Below are 24,373 nucleotides of genomic sequence, written 5' to 3' on the forward strand. Positions count from 1 at the left end.
TTACAGGTTCTCCAGTTCGTGGCAGGATGGGGGAGTCCCATCAGACTCCACCATGGACATGTACTTTATTGGTGGTGGTGGCGGCTTGAAAGATGGAGGTCTGTTCATACTGGAATAAAAGAGACAAAACACGGTATAACGCAGAAGCCAAATAAAACACTGATATAAAAAAGGAGGAAGTAGATGGAAACTCAGTAAGAAGCATAGTATAACAGAATCCTATAACAGGAATTCCTGTAGGAATAGGAATTACATATTCCAACATTCTGGCTTGTGCCCACAGCTGCAGCAGGGTCTCTGCTGTCCATTCAGGTTTCTCAGCTCCCAATCTTACCTTCATACTTTGCTTACTTTATTCATGCTTCTTCTTTATTTATTTCATCCATAAATCCTCTTTATTCACACTTTAAAAGTGTTTTTAGAATTGCTCATGGTGCTGTATGAAGCTATATTTAAAGACTCTCAACTTTGGCTGGGAAGGGGGGTCAATATATAGGCTAAGGTAATGGTCCCAGCCCAAAACTATGAAGAAAACTCAAGTTTAACTATAACTATTTTGCTTACCTTTGATGCATAGGATTTGCTGTTATGTTTCATAAGTATTCCGTATCGCAAGTGGTTTATGATCTTCATGTATTTTCAAACATTTTTAGCAATATTAATTTATTAATGGAAATTAAAAATGACTCTTAGATACTGCTCTCATCAGTAGGTTTCTGAGTGCTTTTCGAGGGATTTAATTTTTGATAATCAGTAGAAACTCAACACTCTTTTGGGATTAAGTTTTAGGAAACCTACTTTCACATATATTATCCACCACTCAGATAGTGTTTGTTACCTTGAAAGTACAGTTTCATTAAAATATGTCCTCAAGTAACTGTGTAAAATGAGAGAGCAAGAGAGATAGGAAGGGAGCCTATTAAAAGCTGGGGATCTTGGGAAAAAAATTCTTGCACTGTTCCCTTAAACCTGTTCAACACACACTATGGCAGCACTACTGCTATTTTTTTGAGGTTGATTTTATAGAAATGCCATGGCATGGGTGAAAATGCCGCAAACACTGTGCACTTCCTGCCTGTGTGTGAAACAGTGGCACTAACCTATGGATGAAAGAATGACATTGGCTATGAGCTATTGGTGCGCTGTGGAGAGCGCCAAGCGAAAAGGCCTAAATCCAAACATCTGTAACAGCGGCTGCGCAGCCCTCTGTACCATGCCTCTCCCCTGCTTTTTTTCCCCCAATACTTACATCTCTTTTTGATATTGACACCATTTCCTGATCCCTAGAACGATCAGGAAACTGCAGAAGAGGAGCAGGATCGCCACGGCCGTGGGCCAGGGGAAGGGCCGGGCTCTCGCGTTCCTCCCGGAGCCTGCAGGGGACACAGGGAACGGCGCTCAGCCGAGGCCGCCAGCGGGGAGCGGAGCTTGCGCCGGCTCTTGGGGCACGCTGCTCCCCTGCAGGCACAAGACTCTTCCCCAGCTGCCCCACATCAGCACGGGGCTGCCAGATTTGGAAGCGGAGGATCGCGCACTTCAAGAATTACTGTTTTGATTTATGGACTTACACCGACTCTTGTCGTAATCGGGTTTGTGGCCTGGTTTCAACCGCCCATCGGTTCATGCAGTGAGATATTAGGCACATCCTGATAAGCATTTCCTCAGAAAACCACTGGTTTGATCTATTCCCCAGTGGCTTTCCCCGAGAGGAAGCATGGCACGCAGCCAGCTGCCTGCTCTGAAGCTCGGGCCGGGCACTCCGTCTGGCCGTCACGCTGCTGGCATCAAGCCCCATCCGAATTTCTGGTCTATGAAGTGAAGTGCCACAAAGCCCAGGAGACCCTCTGAGCTCCACAAAATGCTCATCTGGAGGCTGTCGGGCTATGGGGAGGAAGGAAAGGAGCAGCTTGGTCTTCCTCCAGCTGGTGGGGAGCGCAGGAGTGCAGCACCAAAAAGCATGTGGGACAACCATGGGGCAGGGACGTGAGCTGTCGTAAAACAGCCCTGGTGCCTTCTTTGAATTACCTTGGCCAAACTGACACAGCAGTCCCCATCTCATGCTTCTCTGCATTTCCTCTTTACCACAATGATACTTTTAAAGGAGATATTTGCTAGGATAATCTCTCACCTGTACTATTGACCACACTGCTGGTAGTATAGAAATCTTGCCATCCGGTAACTGAAACTGCCTGGTCTGTAACACTGAAGGAGAGATGACCTGAAAAGACATAGGCACAAATGGTTTTAATAGCTTGATTGGTTTTGGTAGTGTTTAACAGCCACTGCTATTCACACAACTGAGCACTGAAAAACAAATTCCAATATCGAGATGTCGAAATTCGCTTAGCAGGTCACTTATGTTTGTTTTTGTTTTTCCTATTAGTAGGCCAAAAAAATTATTTTCTTTATTTTACCAAATTAAAGAAAATAAGAAGGTATATTAAGGTGTTCCAGCAGAAGAGTAGCGCTTTTGGAGAATGACAAGGTTTTTGCCTGTTTGGTAGGGTAATGGAAACACAAAGGATATCAAGTGGCTTAAGAGCATCACGAAGAATCTGCTCTTGATGCAGCTGAGTGAGACCTCAGCCTCCTATATCAAGTACCAAAGTGCCTGAGCCACAAAAATCATCTTTCATCTGTTTGCAGACAGCTATTTTCCCTCTTCAAATGCAGCTAAGCTACCTATGTTTAAGATCAATATTGCCTAAGGATACGCTTTTTTTTTTTTTTTTTAAGCTATCTTGGTGTTTGTGTCTTGGAAAGTAAAGCTGAAATATGTGACTAGACAACAGCACAGTATTTACCAAACTGCCACAGCACTTACGGTTAGCTAGGCTTGTATTCTCCAAGGAGCGTGTTGCATTCCTGAGGCTTTGCAGGGATACAATGCTGGAATCATTCCAATCTGTATAAAGAGAAAAAAATTCCTTAGTTGACTTTGCAGGCCTGCATGTGGCTGCTTCTTTGGGCTTAACTGCAGCTATTTTATATCCTTTACTTTTCTCTGTTGCAAAAAACCCAAATGAAACAGCAATGATACTTGCTGTTTAATGGCTGATATATAAATCCAGGAAAAAATCCACTGTTTAAAGGGTGTAAATGAGTAAACAGATAAAGCTAGGAGTTCTCTATCTTTCTCATGAGATGTTGGTTCTAATCAGAATTGAACCATCAAGTGTATAAATATAGTATGTGTGTGTATGTGTACGTATGAACACGCACCAAAAATGAAACAATTTTATGGCACTCTAAAATTTCACTGAGAATTTGGGATGTTAATTCAATGTGGCTCCTTTCCCCTTGCTTCTTAGGTTTTGAATTCTGTGGGGATAGGCATGGTGGATGTGGTATTTCATTGAAAGTGAAAAGAAACCCCCACGCAGTTAGAAATCCTGCAACACCCTGCTCCATACAGCACACCAGTGAATGCTGCGTATCATTATTTATATCATGGCTCATGTTACAGCCTCAGAGGATTTAGCTGATAGCAGTAATCCCTGTGGCATTAGGCCGGTGTTCCTGGGAAGACACCCTGGAAGGTACCGGCCTTGGGGCTGTGCTTCAACTACAGCTGCCTCAGCCAGGGCGCTTCAAGGCCGTGTCTCCGCTGCCTGTGGGGCAGACAGGGCTGCAGGGAGCGCGACGGGCATTGCAAGGCACAGCACCTCCTGCAAACAGCAGCGTGATCCAGCGCACCTCAGAGAGCAGCACCGAGGAAGCTATGCAGGAGCAGTGCTGGGAGGCACTAGAGATGGTGGCAAAGTTTCGGTTTAGACGTGCGCTTACGACTTGCGTCCCAGCAAAGACTGCACCCAGAAATACACACAGAGAATGAAAAGCGGCTGTAACGTTTGCACTTCGGCCAGAAGATGCTGCTATACAAATGCGCTAGCGTACTGACTGGCCTTTCCTGTTCTGAAAGCAGACAGACAAACACAGATGTTAAAAAAGGAAGTTATTTACTCAGACATTGAAAAAGAAATTTAGTTCTGGCATACTGCTAGTGAACAGAGATTTTAAAGGAGAAAAAAAAAATGCATCACTGTCACCCCCTCTTTTCTTTCACATTCACTACTCTGCTGTGTCCAGTTAGCCAGACTTTCTTATCCCCCATTATCTTATTGATTTCTTTGCTACTTTGGGATTTTAGCTGGCTTCTCCAGTAATTTATTTCATCTACAAGGTACCTCATACCCACTATATTTGCTTAGCAGCTCTATTAATTTTAACATTATTAAATTAAATATGTCTAAAAAAGCATGATACTCAGATGTTTGTGGTTACTCTTTTGCTGCAACAAATCCTTGATGGCTAGAAGACTCAAGTCTTTTACCTACCTCACTTCAATCCCACAAGGGAGTTGCTTCCATAAGGTATAAAATCAGCACAATTTCAGTATCTGGCCTCTGCTTGGGCACTACTTTTTAGTAATACCTTTTGCATGGCAATGTGATGACTGTGAAGCAGCGGCTAAAAGTAAGCCAGAGAACTAACGTACTTGACAAAGGCATTGCAACTTGAGGATCATGTGAGGTTGGATCATGTGAATACCTACTATTGTACCTTTTCAAGAGACTCCAGATCATTTTATATTTGCAGCAGAATGATGAGATTGTATTACACTTGCATTTTGAAGCATCTTTAATTAACTTCCTTACTCCTTTGTTAGAGCCCGTAAAGCAAAGGAGAAAGTACCATCTACTTACGTGCTGTTGTCAAACTCTTATTGAAGGCTGTGGTGCTTGTAGAGTTCTTTGGAGTAAAAGCCATCTCTCCTATTGAAAAACACAAAAGTTTGCAAAAGTTTCTCTAGAAGACACTGTCACTTGTGTCTTTTGTGTTTCCTGAACCGTCTTCGAAAACTCGTCCCTGTTTTTTGACCAAAAATGTCAAATTGCTATAACCTACTACCTGAAATTTTAGTTTCACTCAAACAAGCACATAGAGATCTGCATCAAGTTTTAAAGTCTATCACAAGCTACAAACACAAGATGAGTTTAATGAAAACATGGATAAGCTTTGAGAAAACCTATGGAAACCTAAGCCTTGGAAGAACCCTAGACAGATCCACTGGTTGCTTTAGCTGCAACCCAGTAGTTCTGAATTCTCTGACATAAAACCAATAGAAAATGATGAATAAATGTAGGTAAACCAGAATTCAAACAGGATTTCACCAGCTCCAATGAGGTGAAACTGTGTTCTACTCTAGCAAAGAGAAGTTTTGAGAAAGTTAGTGTACAGGAGTCATGCTTGTGATGTTCAGTAGCAATTATCAACTCATTTAACATTTTTCCTTTGATTTGTTTTTTGAAGGGCTAAGTATTCGACAGCTCAACCAGCTATTCATCTGATATTCAAACACAGACAGATGGTGTTTAGCAAACAGACCTCTATTTGCCCGAGAGGACTATTTCACATTCACTAGAAGAGCCTGTCTTTCCTAACGCTTGTCTCATTTTTGGAAATGTACCGTTAAGCCATCTGAACAAACCTAAGATGAAATGCAGCTATTACATAGCATGGGAAAGACTCATGTGGGAGATAAATGTGGACGAGGCTGCAGTTTCATGAGCCTTGGTTTTGTTTTCCCTGCATGCGCCTTCCACTTCTGTGTGCTCTTCCTTCATACCCATTCCCGACTATCTCCTGGATTTTCATTAGAAATTTGCGAAATGACAGACACCGAACCAAACCTTGTTGACACAAAGGCAAACTTAGTTTGAGCTTCTGGATGCAGCTGCTTCCCAAGGGCTGATCAAGAAGGCTTTGGTATGCCAACCAGAGGCAGCAAGGCCGAGGGATGAGTGATACCAACGCCGTGCGCTCGGGCGCTCCAGCTGCACGAGGGTCCTCACCCACACCACAGTCGTGGGACTTGGTTACAGTGCAGTTGTTGCCCAAAGCCGCTCACTGGAGAGAGGAATGGCCCCTCTCTGGCAAGCACCATGACTTTGACCTCCTGTCTCCTCAGTCAGCGATGATATATGATCCTGTCAGGAGAATCATCACTGTTGATGCTGTATATTTACAGTCTCTGCTACGAAATTAATTGCTTGCAAGAGTGATGTGAGACAGAAGGCTTTTCCTCCACTTGGAGAGGCTTTTTGTTCATCCCGGGTGAGGCAGCCTTTGGAAGTATCTCTGCTTTGGAGCATGGGAAGGGCTGCATGAGAAGCAGCAAGCTGGAAATTCAGATGGCAGCCCACATTTGTGCCCTGCTGTAGCCTAAACTGCTTGTTCCTCAGGGCATTACGTTAAGCCATGCAGTTCCCAAACAGTGTTCCACTGGATCACGACTGAGCCTTTTCTTCAGCTTCATCCCCTGTTGCTGCACACACTGACAACTGCAGTACTCTTCTATGTCTGGGTGGATACTGCTGTAGTGCTTAGTGCCTATATAGGTTACTTTTAGCCAAGTGTGCGAGACTGAATTGCATAGTTTGAGGAAGGTACTCAACATCCTGCAGACTCAGGAAAGTTTGTCTGTTGCAAAAGTCTTTATGTTTGGGAAAGTAAGGCCGCCACAGACGCCAAAGGGACGAATCCACCCTTGCCAGATGCAGCCTTGAGCGTGGATCATTTCCTGCCGTAGGTTTGATGTTGCTCTGAAGAGGAAGATGGCGCTGAAGAATGACTTGCTCCATTGCCCGTTCTTATGCTGGCAAGACTGCCTTTGTACATGAGCTGTTTTCCTCCAAAAGAGGTGCATTTGTCATGCCTGTGCTTACTGGGTCCACATGACAGCCAGCGCAGCGCTTGCTGCCAGTCAGAGCAGCAGGAACGCACGTCTAACTAATGCACAAAAACAACCAGTCCTACAGGGACGAATGACTGGACTTCAAAATCAAAAGAGCCTTAGAATAAAAAGTGTTTGCTGACAGCCTTTGAGGCAAAGAAATCCACCCCGCTGGGATAGCGGCTCCTACCACCCTGTATCTCGAGATAGGGACCCGGGCCTGCCAAGGCAGCGAGGAGGAGAAGTCACAAATCTTGTGTTTACCAGTGCTCTGTGCTGTACTCACCTCTTCCAGTACCTGGGTTGAGCCCTTTCGAGCTACAATCTGTTTCTATCTTTATACGGCAGTTAATTAGAGATACTAGAGAAAATAGCTATTTCAAAATATGTGTACTTGATGTCTATTCCTTTGCCAAAATGAATAAAATTAATAGAGAATCAAATTATTAAATCAATACAGCGTTTTCTCATATATTTAAACAGTAACCTTCCTGGTGTATAACACATTAGAAATAGGGCTTCAGGGAATATTAAATTACGTGCTAAAAATAGCAATATGTTTATTGTTTTAATGTACCTTTCTCTTACATTCTCGAAGCAATAAAGGGAAGATTTTGGGCTGAATGCATTACCTTGTATTGTGGTAGCAGGAGCCAAGGTTGCTTGACTTGTGAAATCCGTTGAGGCCAAAGATACAGACTGATGCTCTAAAGTAAAACAGATTACATTATATTACACAGTATCACCTTGAGTTGGTGTGGTGTTTTGAAAATAATATTAATAAATATCATTTGATATTATAATAATGATATTATTGACTGGAGAGCACAATTATTGCGTAAGTGTTGGGTAAACACAAACTCTGCAGCAGAAATCCCACTAGCAAACTTTAATGCTGAAGGCTCCAAACATATATCACAAATTCAATGGCAAACAGAGAGTTATTAATGCAGAGACATTCACATGGGCTAGTTATATGCTTCATTTATTTACTCTTTTTAGTACATAGAGCTTAACTGCCATGTCACCACTTAACAGCGGTGCTGCCCTATCAAACCAGGTGCTCCCCAGAGATGGTGCTGTTGACACAGAATAACTGTGTAAGCCTGGGGAATCTCATACTCCCGTGGGTCCCCACAGCCATTCCCGAAGCAGACATGAAGGATAGCAATTGATGAAGACAGTTTTATACGGATAACTGTAAGCTACGCAGGTGAAGCAGTGACATTTATCTTATATCATTAATGAATGGGAATGATATGTTACTGTCAGATTACAGAAAAGGGATGATTTCAACTTCTCTTCTATCACAAGCATCACTCTATCATAATAGACGAAATTTATTTGTAGTTGTATAGAGTTTTTACTGCATTTTGTAAAAAGGTGCAGAATAATATTCGATATTCAGCATGCTGTATTACATGCTGTCCTCTGGTAACAGAATTTTATCAAGATTTGTGTTAAGTCTTCCTGGGTAACTTCATAGCTCAGAAGTTCCCAGCGAATGACATTACACACACTATCAGTATCAGAGCACACTGACCTTTCACTGGCACTCCTCTGCCTCTGTGTATGTGACATTTAAGCACAAGTCAAAAAGAGATTGTACATCTATTAACTGAGTAATAAAGAGGGACTTTTTTCCCCTGAGATAGTCATGATGGTTGATGGAAGTGCTGAATTTTCAAGGTCTGTGACAAAGCAAAGCAAACACCTTTACTCGGGATGGAAGAGTTACTTATTCTGGTTTAGGAAAGTGAGTCCTTGTAGGATTCAAGAATGAGAGAGAGCACATTGCATTTATTTTCTAAATAGCATTTCAGCATGGAAAAGAGCCAAGTACTACAGCAAAAAATAAGAAGCACCTGAAATCACATGCTGTGAAATTTCTAGCAAAGCAACCGTTTTGCTGGAGGATCCTGGAGTCTCAGGCTCCTCCAAATGACTGATGTGCCTCCCACTCAGAACACAGGAATGAGTTACAAGTGTTTATCCATACAGACAGATGCACCTTATTAACATGCAGTTTGAAATAACACATGTGACCCTAGCATATATGACTGTATATCCATATAGCTCCATCCACTAGATATTTTAGAGCATGCAGCTCCTACAGAAGATTGCAAAATGTGTCTCCAAAGTGCTTCAGTTGAGGTGCAAAAGACCAATTTGTCTATTTGCAGAAAGATAAAGGCAGGATGAACTTGCAGGAGCGGAGCAAGAATTTAGCAAAATTGCACAGATTAAGAAACATTCCATCAGTCCTTTAATTAAGCAAGAATGTTCAGGATCTTGGCTGCCTACCTAAGCAGAATGCAGAACCAGTAGTAGAGATGTTATTTTTAATTATCAGTTCAGTGTTGAGAGAGCTATATTCAAATGCCAGCTCAAGCATCAGAAATAACATTGTGCCCCTCAAAGCTGGAGTTTAATTATTCTTGGACTTAACCATGATAAATTGCCTTACAAAAATATCCCTTCATTGCATTTTCCCTGAGTTTGTAGGGGCAGAAAAGGATTCATAATCATCACTCTAGAAACAAGTTTTCAAAATCATTTCCCCAGCAACTTTAGGAATATTTTAGGAATATACAGATGCACTCTAAACATGACCCAAATTATTTTTCTTTTTAATTTGTCCTACCTTCTGAAACCATGGTGGGCAAAGCTTGGGTTGAGACTTCATTAGACCTATTGTCTGTGAATTAAAAAAAAAAAAAAAAGGAAAAAGATTAAAGTAACTCTTAAAAATAGTCGGGCTTTTATTATAAAGGCTGAAAATTTACCCTGGGTTATTCACACTGTGCATTAGTGTGGCACAGTCACAGAGCATAGTTGAGAAGCATTTTTTTTCTTTCTCTCACCTCTAAATATATTAACTTTTTTTTTTTTATAGAGTGGATTTATCTTTGTGCTAGTACAGCCTGAAGACAAGAATGTAAACTTCTTTAATGAACAGCTCTCTGATTTGGATACATTTCTACAAAGCTGCAAATTGGCTGAAATGAGTCATTTTGGAAAAAAAATGATCATTCATCTTCCCACCCTCCAGACCTACATTTCAAGGGAACAAAGCTTTGATTCCAGATATGGTCCATCTTTGTGGGGGGAGAAAAAAAAAAAAAAAAAAAAAAAAAACATATCCACTAAGCACATCCCAGCCAAAACGGAATACAGTTGAGCTCAGGAAAGTAGCTATCCAGGTGTATCATGTACCCATGTAGGCCAGCATTTCAGGAACAGGTATATTATCCCATTCCCTGCCAAGGAGCACACCTAGCAGAAGAAAAGGTATAAGTTTGCATTTGAGCCTGAAGCCCAGCAATGCTTGAGAGGCAAATAGGACTTCCCTTCTTGCCAGCCATCCTCACACATGCCATTAACCTCTCCACAGCTTCACCAGCTACCTGAGACAGGGTTTTTCCACACAAGCAGCTAACTTGGAGCACAGTGAGCAGGGAAGGTCCTCCCTTGCCTCAAGCATTTCCACCATCTTACGGACCTTTTGCAGCTCTCCTTGAGGGCGTGTAACACAGCCCTAATTCCACAGCTTTGAGTTTTCAGAGAGCTGCGCTGTGCGCATGCAGATTTACTCCCAGCAGTGCTCAGTGGGAAATGCATAGTAGTAAGATCGTCCTGGCGCCTTGTAGCTAAGCTAGAATGGTTTTGGCTACAGGAATTGCAGCAAGATACGGTTTAACAAACAGCAAACATTTTCTTAAGCATGTGCAAGAACTTTCTTTGCTTTTTAACTGGTTATGATTATTCAGGCCTCTTTTACAGTTTATTTAGCTCCCTCAAAGTCTTTGTTCAAGCTGTGTAATGAATTTGTATGAAACATCCACATGCTTGGCATTTCCTCAATATTTTGAATAACAGAACATGTGTTTAACATTCTTAATGTTCTATGTTTCAGATGTGTCCTATCTGTGCAAACCTACCAAAATAAAAAAATATTTCTTCTGATGAAATATTCCATATTTCATTTCTTTGGATGGAAAACAGACATGCACATGAGAATATCTTATGAGCCTTTGGGGTTTCATGCAACATCAGTGTTGACTGTAGCTGATAGAAACCTTCATTATCTTGTGAATCTTCTTGTTCAACAGATATTTCTGGAAATAAAAAGAAAAGCTGTGAGGCCCTTTCATTACACTCCAAACTATAAATCAGAGCTGTACAAAATGCTGGCACTAAAAAGCAAGCTCATATGGCTGAAGGCTTCTTTGCTGAGACCCTATTCAAGGATTTGGCAAGCGCAGCACACTTATGCCAAGCTGTTGTTCCCACGAATGGCAACGGCACGTGGCGATCCCGGCTGTTCGCCAGCTGTTCTCTCTTCGGATGCTTGATAGTCGCCTTCGTCCGGGGAGGCACCCCGAGGCTCCCTTTAGCAGGAATGATATAGCCCAAATGGCTTTTCTTGTGAACATTTCTACAGTTGCCTTGTTAAGGGGTTTTATTACCTCTGGACTGGTCCGTGAGGATCTCTCTGTCCATGTACCACACCAGGCGGGGCTTGGGAAACGCCTTCCTCACCACGCAGCTGATGTTAGGCTGTGGAGCAGCAAAAGGCAGTCGTTAGTCCTCAACATCTCTCATCTGGCTGCAGTTACTGAGGTCCAAAATCTGCTACAAGTGGAGCTGCTCCTGCAGGCTCATATGCTCACGATCCCTCTCGGCAAAGAAGTGTTTGTTTCTTCTTTACTGTGCTTTTTCTTCGTAACATTCTTCTGGTTCAAAAGATTGTTGAATGAGATTTAAGGGACACCCTCATGTCCCGGGGCTGGGGATGGTGGGATTCAAACACCACCCAGCTTTGTGCTGGAGTTAGAGATGCATAGGGTGGCCCTCATCCCCATCCCAGCTCTCCTGGTAACCACCTCCCTGCCAAAAAAAAGAACCAGGGACATTGGCAAAGGGCAGCATGCCAGGGAGAGAAGACGACACCCCCAGACTGTCACTTAAACCTTTCCTTCATTAAGCAGGTAAGGAGACAAATTCCCTGAAAAGGCCTGCCTAGCACAACGATGTGCTCAATACCCCAAATCAGATGCCTTCACAGAGGGCAGAATATATCAGAGATCTCCAGAAGTCACAGGGAATTGGCCATATCAGATGAAATAGCCCTGGTTATACACTAGTTTCACCCAAGAGTAGGTGTTTAAGCCTAATTTACTTTGTTGTCATGCAAGAGATGAAAGGACATCAAAAATCAAGGCTGATTTCAGGGATAGGCACTACGAGGGTGGGAGGTTCTGTCCGTATGCTGCCTTGATGTTCCCAATTCATATTCATTTAGCAGCTTTTCTAGCACTGAAACGGCCTTGTCCATTTAAACACAGAAATTCATGTTACTACCCACTCATCACAAAGCCCTCTTGCATGTTGAAGGAATTAGCACACACATTCAGCTGAAAGTGAGCCTGATGTATTGCAGCCAGCAGAAGTCAATCATTCAGCATGAAGACTCAAACTACCCAGCTGGAGCCATTTTCTTGCCATGGTTTAAAAAAAAAATCAAGCTCATTGTGTAATTACTTTCTCCTCTTTTGCCTTTATTATTCACTTATTTTTCAGCCACATTTTCTTCATTGTATTTTTTAAAAATGCTGCCTATAAGGAAAAACAAATCTGCTCTGCAGAGTAAATTCCTACCCTACAAGAAAGGGTGGAAAAGAGAAGGAAAGGAGGCAGTGTTTGTTTTGGAAATGAAGAATGGACAAAGGCTGGTGGAAAATCTTCCACTGATCAGCCTCTTGGTAGTAGCACCCCTTGGCCATGCTCAGGTGGATAAAAACCTACCAAAATTTCCAACACTTCCTTTGTGCTGCTCTTTTCCTAAGCTCCTCTCTGACACTTTATACCCTCAGTTTTCCTCTTCTTGGTCCACCACCAACACCTCTCACTCTCCTGCCTCCCTCTTCAGAGCATGCCCAACAGTTCCCTACTCAAAACACACCCAAGTTTAGCAGATGGTGAACCCTACCCTAACAGGAAAGCACCCAAGATCACATTAACCCTTGGCTCCTTCTTTGGAAAGAGCTTTTAAGCAGTCTAGAGATGTCTGTACTCCATTGATTGATAGCTGGTTCACGGGGAGCAAGAGGGAGCACCACAGCCCCCTGCAATCCACCCCAACTCCTCCCTCCTACCCTGGAGCATTTCCTACTGCTGCTGCAAAATTTCATTTTTACTCATGCTACAGAGGAACCCTCAGCTAGCTCTTATCTTTGCTCACTGAAGCAGCTGCTTGCAGCAGGGTAGGACCAGCTCGGGAGAAGGGATATGAATCACTGACACTGAAATGCTGACTCGCTTCTTGCCATGTGAGCTTGGGCAGCATGAAGGTTCCTGCTAGATCTGAATCACTCAGGCCATCTACCTTGGTCAGGCTCACTCATCAGTACCACTGAGCAGCATTACAGCTGTGGAAGTTGCTCTTTGTTCTGAAATTACTCACTTTTTGCAAGGTGCCAGCTGAGCCCTCTTGTAGGGTGACAGAGATTTCAGGGTAGGCTGGAGAACAAACAAAAAATATGCTAATGAAATGGATACTGAAGGTCTTCCGATGAAAGTTAATAGCCTCATTTCATTAAAAAAAGCATATATTGAATCCTACACCCAGTCAGCTACCTGGCAGGACAGAAGCTTGCAGAGCTCCAGTTTGAGGTGAAGGAAGTGGTTTACAAGCATATATCAGCGCTATCTACCACAGCATGATCTTTCTAAAACTTCATGTATTGCTTTGCTGGAGACATTAGCTAAACCAGCCTACAGTCACAGTCCTGGTAACAGAGCAATTCTTTCAGGGCCTTCTGAAAATAAACGACGCCATCCAATTGCTGTCCCTCCAGAGGTTTGCAGATCAGAGTCCTCAGTGACAGCTTTCATCACTGCCTGTCCCTGTTACCTCCCGACCCCAGAAGTTTGTTGACCTGGGGTACCAACTTCCACACGTCATCTGAGCAGATGTGGGACAACATCACGCCACAGGCGCTTCCTGCCCTGCCAGGAAGCCCAGGACTTACCTTTGCATCAGAGCAGCAGATTTCTGATGACCACATCCACAAGAAATGGAAAAAGTGTTTGCTTGTTTCTTTCATTTTCACAGCATTAAAATTCTAGCTGCATTTGACTGTATCAACAAAAGCTACTAGAATCACTACTACAGCATTTCTAAACTATTAAACCATAACCTTTGCTATCAGTGGTTGTGCAGCAATATTAAGTGACTTATTACAAAAGAACTGTTAAAATTGTGGTGACATAAAGCAACTTTCAGAGACCTCAGAAAAGTCATTCTTCTGGTCTTTTCTGAGCCTCAAAATTAGCTGGAAACAAGCACAAACGCTGGATCACCAAGCAGGTCTGTGAGTCTTTCTCTTCCCAACCCACACCTCACCATTTACTCCCCACCATTGCATTCTTCTTCTTTTCTTCTTCTTTTGTTTTTAAGCCTGTTAACCAATACAGAGCCACCTCCATTCTTTACTTCCCTGCTGGGTTAATCTGATGATGTTTTTCTGTCTTTTTATATAGTGGATCCATCTAAGACTTAGTATAAGAAAATGAATATTTTAAAAATTCACACTTGTTTCTGTGCTTTCAAAACAGGATTGTGGCTAGCAGAAGACAATCATTCTTTTTCAAATGAAAAAAAAATATATATGGTAAATTGGGGCTTCCAAAATAGCTGAAAGATGGCAAGAGTTTGAAATACCATTTAGACTATTGCCTGTTCTGCCTGTTCTGCCTTTTTCTTTTTTTTTCTTTTCTTTTTTTTTTTTTTTTTTTTCAGTTTGATCAGAACAGGGTATATTTTTCCAAATATGTACTGGATACCGTTCTCTTCTTTTTCAGAAGACACATTTTTGGATAATTATTCTATATAGCAACTTCCAAGCAAAGCTCTGAATCATCTAACAGATACTTTCCATTTAACATCTCGACCCCTGTTAACAGTTTGACATTCATTTGTCTTGCTACAATATTTACCAATGTTTTGTGTCTAGCAGAAATTCAATATTTAGTATAGTGGTTTCTGCTGCTAAGCTTTTACTCTTACAAAAACGATAGATCAATATTTGGGAAAGTTAGACATACAAAGGCCATGTGTCCTCACAGAAACTCGCATCTAAAAGTACTGCACTCAAGAAAAAAAGAGTATTTTTAAGCATTTCTGTCTAAATGTGACTTCTTAAAGAAAGCTCTCTTACCTTAATATCTGTATTTACTCAACCTGTTGAGTTTCCTGCTGTCAGTGAGTCCCAGTGATGCTCTCCCTGTCCCTTGCCTGCCAAATCCCTGACACATCATGTACCAGTATGTCACTGGCTTGCTGTGACCAGAAAAATCTTGCCAGGTTTCGGCTTCCCTTGGGTCTTTAGTCATGTTCTTTCAAAGGACCAACCTGCCCAGTACCAGGCTCTGCTGGCATCACACTTGCTTTCTGCAGAGTTTTAGCTCCTGCTGTGGCCATCTGGGGCTGGATCTACACAGTGGGGTGTAAATGTGCATTTCTTCATTCCCTGTTCAGCTTTGGCATGAGGAGCGAGAGAGATGCTGTCAGCTGAAGTGGCTTTTTGTCTGTCCCCAAAGGCTGTGCCCTCTTGTCAGAAACCAGCCCATAGTGCCTGGGATGGTGGTGGGACTTTCAGAAGAACTCATCACCACAGGGCATGGTTCCTCTTGCTTGCATCTCTCTCCTGCTGTGCTGCCATGCTGATGGGTGCATGGGCAGGTGGCCACGCATGACACAGTAATAGAGAGAATAAGGCAAATAATAAAGACAGCAACCTTTTAAATTCACAGATACAAGGAACAAGGCAAGATAGTCAGCAGAGGAGAGTTCAAGTACCTCAGCGTGCTTGAACAATTACCCAGGTAACACTGTAGCTATCTGACAAACATGACTAAATCATGCAAGTGAAAGAAAAAAACCTCTTTTCATTTCTCTTGAATCAGGGACCAAGAGACTCCAGAAAGAGATTGTACTTTTTCCAGCACTCCATGCTGAATCTTTCTTGCACTCTGGTTGCCAACCTTGCACAGCTGCCCTATCCCAGAGCCTCCCCCAGCAAGTACACATGGTCAAGGCAGTCTTGGCAGACCCGCTGCCCAATGCCCATTTCAGGAGCGTTGGAAATATATTTTCCAGGTGCACTTCTCTGCAAGCAGAAAATGCATCTCTGGTTTCTATGGGCAGCTTTGTTCTCGCTAAGCTGCAGCTCAGCATGTGTAGAGCTGTTCCTAAGCGGTAAATATAAGGAAAAACATCCAGTATTTCTTCAGGAGCGCGACCTTCATAATGAGATGGGAGTTGTGCATTTGATCATGCAAAAGCACAGCTGGCATAAGCCCCTTACCCAGGACTCTCACTGTGGTGCTGGTCTTGCGGGTTCGCTCTGGATGGTACACCACATGGCACGAAAACACCTTGCCGTCATCAGAGAGCTTGGTGGGGGAAATCTTTAGGGAATTATTCAGACCCAGGTGGATTCTTTCTCCATGCAACACACTACGGTTCCTGTATACCGCAGCAGTGGAGGGCTCCTTAGCTATGAGTTCTTCTTTGCTTCCATTTTCCTCCTGTGAAAACAGCAACCCAGGCAAAGTGTGAAGATGGGACACTCCATGCTCTTTCTGTAGGCAAACGCTATTCTCATCACAAAAATCTTCCTTCTCGCCCCTCACATCAGTAAGTAACTTTAGGAGTAACTCGGCATTTGACAGATATTTTCCCCAAAATATTGTCTTTTTGTGAGGAGGTCCTCCAGACCTTCAAAACCAATAGCACTCATCACCTTACCAACGGACTTTGGAGTAAATAAATATCTGTGCCTTCTTAGGGATGCTCTCTGTAATCTGCACAGAGAGCTCAAGAGCTTCTTTCTCACTGCATAAATCATGCTGAACACCCCATAGTACTAAACATGGGGGAAATTCTGAGACATTCTTGGGCATTTAAGCTTTATACAGAGAAAACCTGTCTGCCACTCATTCTATTTTGCAGGCGTAACCAGGACATGCCAGACACTTGTGCCTCAATACATATTTACAAGCAGCTCTCTGAGTGACACATGGTGACCTACACATGCCATGGTGCCAGTCTTCTGATTTTGTCCCTTCTTTCTGCTGCTTGACTCTGCAGTGTGAACCCTCAGCACTGTAAACTGTTAATTACAAGCACCTTCCATAGTCTGGAAGGAGTGTGTGGCAAAGAGATGGAGATTTACCTGGATAAAGAGTTGAGGTAGAAAACTAAAATACAAAAACAAAACAAACAAACAAAACCCCAAAAGCCCCTTTTAAGAAATCCTCCAATGATAACTCCTCAGTTACAAGTGAAAATAGATAACAGCTAATGGGTAAAGCTCAAGGACACCAATGAGTGATACTTGTCTCCAAATACTGAAGTTAATAGCAAAAGTGAGATACAATACAAAAATATCTGAACATATCTTGACAAATTGCTTAAAAAAAGGGTTTTAAGAGGTCAGCCAGATAACTGGGTCTGCATGACTTTTGCCTGCATCTGTGAACGCAGGCAGAAACAGATGCAGGCAACAAAAACAGAAAACAAAAACACCGTGGTCAGTCTCACCTTCCTCTCTTTCCTCTTTCAAAGCAGCCTCATTTCTCAGTACTCTATGCGGTAACTGAGTATGAGATATTAATGCTTCAGTACAACAAAATCCCTCTGATTTTTAATACAAAGAATATTTTAGCTCAGTTAAATTTGTTGAGATCTTTGCCACTTTCTACAGAACTGCTCTACATGCACTCATGAAAAATTAAAAGCAGTTAAGATGGAATTTTCTCTCTTTGCTTGTTTAACACCAATTTTTTGCAGCGTTTATGTTGCAAAGAAGCATTTGCATTTTTTCCTTTATTATCACAGTCCAACCCTACTGATATCTTTTGTTTAACGTGTTCTATGGAACACAGCCTACCATTTCTATTTCTACTAAAAAAAAATCTTTCTTCCTAAGTCTGTACCTGAGATGAAAAACAATTATACTTACCACTAGCCATTTCAAAGGATAATTGGACAGATTTTCTGAGGTCGCATTCCCAAGGCATGGAATTTCTAGAGTCTCGTTTAACTGCACTTCCTTCACGTAATGCTTCTCCTCTTTTATCATTGCAACAGAGACAATAACGACAACAAAAAAGTCCAAGAAGGAAAATCAGAATCTTGACTTCTCTTCTGTTCAAGGAACAGGCGCTTTGTTTTGTCTAGCTGGGAATTGTGATTTTCAGCCATTTCCTATAGACACACAGGTGAAGTGAAAGCCCTGCACCCTAGATGCAGCTTCAGGGCTAATTCACAGCTTTAAAAGCTTTTTTTTTTTTTTTTTTTTTTTTTTTTGTACAATTCATGAAAACCTTCACTTAACTGATGGATCAAGGTATCTCCTATTGGAACTAAGGATAATCTGAAGCACCCATTTCTCTCTCATGATTTTTTTCCACTGCAATAAACCTTCCTGTTGAGTTTACTCATCTGTGCTTCCTTGCCCCTAAAGTTGCCAGTCTTTGCATTAAGATCTCAGCATGCCAGATGCGTTAAGATAAACCCCATTTTTTGGGGGTCTGATCGATTCTTTTGCTAGTTTCAAGCAGAGATCTTCTGTCGCTTGCAAAACCAGAGCAAGAGCGTGACAAAACCGATGGGCAGGAAGCTGTGTCACGCCGAGCTGAGCAGCTTGCCCCTGTCTTGCATGCAGGCAATGCAGAATCACTCAGCTCTGCCTCGGCTTTCAGTCACAGCCCTGGATTTCAGAGCTGGGAAGGGAAGCCCGCGTGCCAGGCACAAGGATGGGGACACCTGCCCCGCCAGCCCACATCGCTGTCGCCCATGGCTCGTCCCCCTCCGCCATCACGAGTCTCTTGAGCCTTTACTGCTGTGATGTGGGTGACGGCTGGCAAGCCACCACCACCACAAGGCAAAAATTTAGTTTCCTCCTTTGCACACCTTTTTGAACCTTGCACTTTTGGTTGATCTGTCTCATGTGCCGAGATAGAAGAGATTTTTTTCTCTTGGGGAAGGGAGGCTATCATTAGGTTGTTACATTGTTTGGCAGTGGGGACTTTCTGGTGGCGGTGAACTCCTTTCTCCCCAGGCAGCAAGCACAAGGTGCAAGATGACACATGCAAGGTGACAGTGCTAGCACACTGATGGAGTCCCATCAGGCAGCCAAGGAGCCGGCCAACACAGCGGGATGAAGAGCACACCAGCACCGACATCACGGGGTAACACAGAGGGACTAATGAGAGGGCCCAGGAAAGGAATTTACAGCATCTCAAGGAAAAAGCAGCACTGGAGACATTGCTGGGACAAGCTCATGTGCAAAAGTGCCCCACAATATACAGGCCCAATATGAGAAGTACAGAGATGAATATTGGTTCAAGAGTACGGTCTGCAAATCACCCCTCACTGTCACATGTTGTGACCGTTCATTTTTCCCCTCCACCTTTTATTCCCACCTCCACTAGCTGCATTTCGGCTAAGACCCTCTTGTACGGCTGTTGCTCTGCAGACTTAGTGCAGTGTTTGCTAGCTGAATCCATCTGGATTCACTTCACTTTGATGCAGCTGAGAGTTGCACTTCATTAGCGACTAGTACCCTTCTCCATCCCACTCTCAGGCTCAGTTAAGGTCTTTTGCTGTCTTCCGTGTGGAAGTGGTTCACTGCAAAAATGTGGTTACCTTAAAACACAAATCTGATGGAGATATGTTGCTAACTAAATATTTTAATTCTCTCTAGCAGTCAGTATCAGTAGCAGAGCTTGCTACGTCATGCAGGTGCTGAAGAAAAATGCAAAGATGGTGATATGAACAACAGCTGCTTACATTTAACATATGTATACAGCAGTAACAGGATGGAACATGCCAGAACGAATGACAGGCATCAGCAAGGGAAAAAGAGCTTGATTATTGCTATTACTATATTAAGGAATGGACAGACAAAAATTGTATGAAAAAGAACAGAAAAACAGGTTCTCAGTGTGTGCATTTCCTTTCTTTGCTCACTTCCAGGGGTCCCAGGAGCAAAGGGGACCATAGTCTTAACCCAAGGGTAGAGCACTGTCGGTGTGCAAGCTTGCAGCATCACTCACAATATCCTGCACATTTAGGCAGGTCCTCCTTAATGCGGCTTGACTCGAGCTCGGGAGGGTTTCATGCAGTTAGCAGCACTGTGCACAGAGACGCTGCTCTCCCCGCTCACCACTGCCCTCTGCCCCTGCCCCGTCACCCGTTGCAGCTGCTGGCCCCAACACACGCAACCGGCTCTGCCTGCGCTCCTGGGTGAAGGTGCTGGCCCTGCAGCTCAGCTCGGTGCTGAACGTCGCCGGCTTCGCTGCATTTGCTACATTCTACTCTTTCTCCCTTTCTAATGGAAAACTGAGCCTGGAAGAGATTTCTCGGATCATCAAATCCAGCCCCTTGAAAGCACAGAAACAAATTTCTCTGAACCCTGCCCATCTTCATCCTCAAGGAAATTTGGTGGCTCTTTTTTTATTGCTCACGCTTCTCTCACTAAACGCCTGTTCTCTAACTTGTTGTGCCAGTTGTTGCCAGTGTTGTTTAAACTGTAGTCAGATCCCTTCACATTCCACCTAAAACTAGTTGTTCTTATGCAAGGGTAATTTAAATATCCTCCCCATCTTGCCAACTTCTTTGTTTCCTACATAATTTCATACCCTTCAGGACAAATAAGGTTCCCTAATCACAAGCTGGGTAACAACAGCTAAAGGGCACCTGGTGAATAAGAAACTATGTAGGCAATGTCATTCAGTGCACCATTGCGAGCAACAAACAAGTCAGGAAATCAGGAAATCCTGCTATTCCCTGTATCCTGCTATTCCCTCCCAGCCTTGGTTGTGAAAAATCGGCATCTCATCGATAATCACTTACCTTCTGCCGCCACAACGAGCTGGATACTGCCGGCCTTTGTCCCGAAGGGATAAGTGACAAGGCTGCACTCGTAGTGCCCGCTCAGGGAGATAGTGACGTTTCTCAGGTGCAGAGCGTACTGGCTGCACACCAGGAGGGCCTGGGGGCTAGAGGAACACCAAGCGTCTTGCGCTTCTCTGCTGCAGCATTTCCCGATGCTGAAGGACACCGAAAAGTTGGAAGATGTCTCATGAAGTTCAAAGTACTGGATGCCATAAACGGGGTGATAAACAGCGACTGGGATAAGCTGGTTGCCGTCAGTCTTGGACCATTGCACCTGCGTTACGTGGAGGAGATCCGATCGTGGGAGGCTGCACACCAGGGTCACGTCGGTACCCGGCAAAGCATGGACCACGTCTGCCTGTGTGATGATGTCTTCAAGTTGGCCTTGAAAACAAACAGGATAAATTTCAGCACAAGCAGTACTTAAGTAAAGCTCTCTTCAAACTTCCCTTTGATGTGATTTGCTGCATTAGCTAGAGATCACTACTAGGATAGTAAATCTAGTCCTGAAGAGGTAACCATACACTTCCCAGCGAGATTTAGAGTGGGGAGAAGCAGCAGATCACCCCTAATACACACTGCAGGCAAAGAGCTGGAAAAGCAAATGAGCAATATTTTGAAAGAGGACGGGGAGTTCCCATCACACGAGCTGAAGAGAAATGGGAGCTCCAAGGGGCTCTGTGAAAAATGGAAATCTTTCAAGAGATATAAATAAAGCAGAAGCTGGGACCATTTATTCCCCGGCTCTTTTCGCAAGAACAAACGAATTATCCCTGCTGGCTAATTTCGCCTTGAACAACTCCATCTGCCTATTTCTATTACCTTTGCTGGTTTGACAGGGAAAACGATTCTTTTATCTCCACATTATTAAACTGCTCCTGCACGGCCTTGACGAGCGTCCACTTTGGCATCAGAGTGAGCAGCCCCTGTGCGTGTGCTTTCTTCTCAGCTAATTTCATGCAGCATGGGGGCAGGCCTTGGTGTGCCGTATAAAGAAGTAACGCATTGGAGAAATAAAGGGGCTTTCTGACCCTATACTACTTGGTTTTTGCTGCTGCCGCGGTAAAATAGGTTTCCTTCCCGTCTCCCTCCCAAGAAGAGGTCTGCAATCTCCCACAAGGTTTCCCAAACCCATGCGCTACATACAGGACTCCAAGGCACCTGGACTGCAAGGTGCCCAGCAGGGCATCCGGCAGCCCAGATAATTCCTGTAGGATGCAGAGCACCCCTCGCCACCCCACGTGGGGACACCACGGGGACCCCAAAGCTCTGGTGTGGGGCCAGGGAAGGAGAAGCAGTGCGGATTCTCACAGCCCTGCAGAGCCGACTGGGACGCGGGGCCTGGCCACCGAGCTGCGACACCGGCACGCAGAAAACTCACGCACGGGAAGCAAAACTAGTGCAGTCAGGGCAATCGCTCATCTTGGGTTTTCATCTGTGTGCACACAAAGCTAATCTTTCAATTAACTTCCAAGAGGCGGGAGGGTGAAGAAGAATAAGCCTGGTTGGACAAGTGCTCTAAGGAAAACTACTGAGTAATTTTTTCATGGGGTCAAGGAGCTTATTAAAGCAAATGCTCACTGATTTCATGGGAAGTTTTTCATGAGTAAAAGTTAAATAAAAACTAATTATCACTCTTGGGATCAGAATGGCTGGCAAAAGAGACAAGCTCTAAGTCCCCTAGTTAGTAACTTATCTGTAAGATGCTCCAGTGGGCTAAAGGACCTTGTAAAGAATGCCTAGCAAGAATTACTTTAATATTTTACATTAAGATGAAAAAGTCACATATCTAGAATCAACGTTTTATTTTTTTATTTATTTTTATTAATACCCTAACTCTACAGGCTGTTATAACAAAGTCCCTTTCATGCAAAGGTGTTTTAATCTTTTTGCCAGCATGCTAATATAAGAAGTCTATTTTTAAGTGGACTTCATTATTCCAGCTCAAGTCTGTGCATTAGCTCATGTCTGGGTGCCATGGAATAACTCCCAGATGTTTACATCCCTATGGAGGTAGGAAGGGTGGACACTTTCACCTTTGAAGTCTTCAGTGAGGATTTCATCCAAAGAGGGGGAAAAAGTCTATTTTTCCCCAAAATAATACTGCATCGAGGAAGGCACGAGTCTATTTAAGAGGTAAGATCTGTGCAATTTAACCTTGCCTTAAAATGGTTCAATTTGTTCCACCGTCTAGGTACCTGACAGAGTGTGTGCGAGGCAGAGACAGTATTTAGTTGCTCTTAGAAAGCAGTTTTCCTTTTCACCCACTCCAAAGAGGCACATACTGCCCGAAACACAAATGAGATCATTCCCACAATTATTCTGGTAAAAACAGGCTATATATTTTGAATAAAATAATTTACTAGTCCACACAAGCTATTTCATTACTTATTAGCTGTGCATTATAACTAGAGTTATTAGTTGCCGTTAAACCCCAAATCCTTGCTAGAGCAGGTACAGTTTTGCTATAGTAAGACACATGCGCGAGCTTTTCAACCTGAGCCTGCAAATGCCCCCATGCCCCTCAGCACCCTCCTCAAAAGCTGAGTGAAGCCCTTCGGCTGGCACTCACCTGTGACAGTGGGCACGGTGACCCAATAAAACATGGAGAAGAGCCATCCTTTTTCCATCTCTGCTTTGCCGGCGACGTTTTATTAAATATTTTGTACTTTCAGGGCCTCCTCCCTGCACGTTTGCTGAAGAGGAAGTCAAAACCGTTTGCCCTGCGCAGACAGGCAGATGCACGGCACAGCCAGGCTCATCATTCTAGCACGACTTCAAAGAAGCGCTTCATTAAATGCGAAAGCCTCAGTTTCCTGTCAGAGCGGTAGAATTAGCACGTCTTGTGAAACTTTCGTGTCTAAGGCCACGTTCAATACCTTTCTTTTTTTGCTTTTATTTCTTGCCTTTACAGGTAAACTCAGAGTAAATAGTGTAGTGCATTAAACACCCTCCTCTTGAGAGACAGGTAGGCAGGTGTTTAAGCTTGAATTCATGGCACATGGCATACAAGAAGAGAGGCTTTTTTTTTTTTTTTTGCCCGATTCACTTCCTTCATGTGTTATGCCAAAAAAGATAAATTTTCCAACTTCCCTACATTCACTAGCATCTAAAAGAAATGAGAAAATACCAAAAATAACCCCCCTCACTTAAAACAGAGTTTGTTGAGAATATCCATACTCACTTCTTTATGGAGAGGGGAAATGTTAATTATTTTCTGCAGTGAGGAAATGCTGAATTGCCCACGACAGCGCCACTCCACATGGTTCACCCACTGCACCCTGTCTCAGCAGGTGGCCTTGGTGCTGTGGCACCCTCAGGGAGAAGTCTCTGCCAGGAGAGGCTACCAGGCTTCCAGGCAGAAGCCTGCCTTACTTCAGGTCAGCTATAAATCCTTCCAGATTGCCCTGGAAGTATTTTTCATTTCCATAAACTAGGTGTACACCTATCAGTAAAACATCTCATTAAAGACAGGTCTTGGGCAGTATTTCAGGTTCTTGGAGGTGTTCTCCACACCCTGGCTTTATTTACTGCCTTCTTCCCTGCTTCCCACAGATTTTACTGCTTGTTCGAACACAGGCACAAGCACATCTTCGTGCTTTAGTAACACTCAGAGGCAGATCCAAGAAGCAAAAGGGAGAGGAGTATCTTAGTGAGAGCAATATCTC

General features: G+C 43.5%; 1 protein-coding gene across 3 annotated transcripts; it reads right to left on the minus strand.

Moving 5' to 3' along the window:
• CD96 (CD96 molecule) lies at positions 1-23,335 on the minus strand. 3 transcript variants are annotated; one of them, XM_088532935.1, is made up of 16 exons: positions 23,278-23,335; positions 20,664-21,089; positions 17,767-17,876; positions 16,108-16,330; positions 13,203-13,258; positions 11,206-11,296; positions 10,678-10,854; positions 9,381-9,434; positions 8,374-8,427; positions 7,357-7,443; positions 6,407-6,426; positions 4,707-4,752; positions 2,825-2,905; positions 2,129-2,218; positions 1,250-1,373; positions 1-109 (listed from the first exon to the last, which is right to left on the minus strand). In XM_088532935.1, the coding sequence occupies exons 1-16, from the start codon at positions 23,333-23,335 to the stop codon at positions 1-3; spliced, it is 1,806 nt and encodes a 601-aa protein (XP_088389061.1). The 3 variants fall into 3 exon arrangements, with proteins under 3 accessions (XP_088389061.1, XP_088389053.1, XP_088389069.1); XM_088532927.1 differs by lacking the exon at positions 6,407-6,426 and having other exon boundaries at positions 4,707-4,775; positions 7,369-7,443; XM_088532943.1 differs by lacking the exons at positions 2,129-2,218; positions 2,825-2,905; positions 4,707-4,752; positions 6,407-6,426; positions 8,374-8,427 and having other exon boundaries at positions 7,369-7,443.
• Positions 23,336-24,373: the final 1,038 nt, after the last annotated feature.

This window comes from Tinamus guttatus, unplaced genomic scaffold (genome assembly GCF_059628265.1).
Source record: "Tinamus guttatus ecotype Peru unplaced genomic scaffold, ASM5962826v1 Tinamus_guttatus_pri_ptg000035l, whole genome shotgun sequence".
In the NCBI taxonomy this organism is placed as follows: domain Eukaryota; kingdom Metazoa; phylum Chordata; class Aves; order Tinamiformes; family Tinamidae; genus Tinamus; species Tinamus guttatus.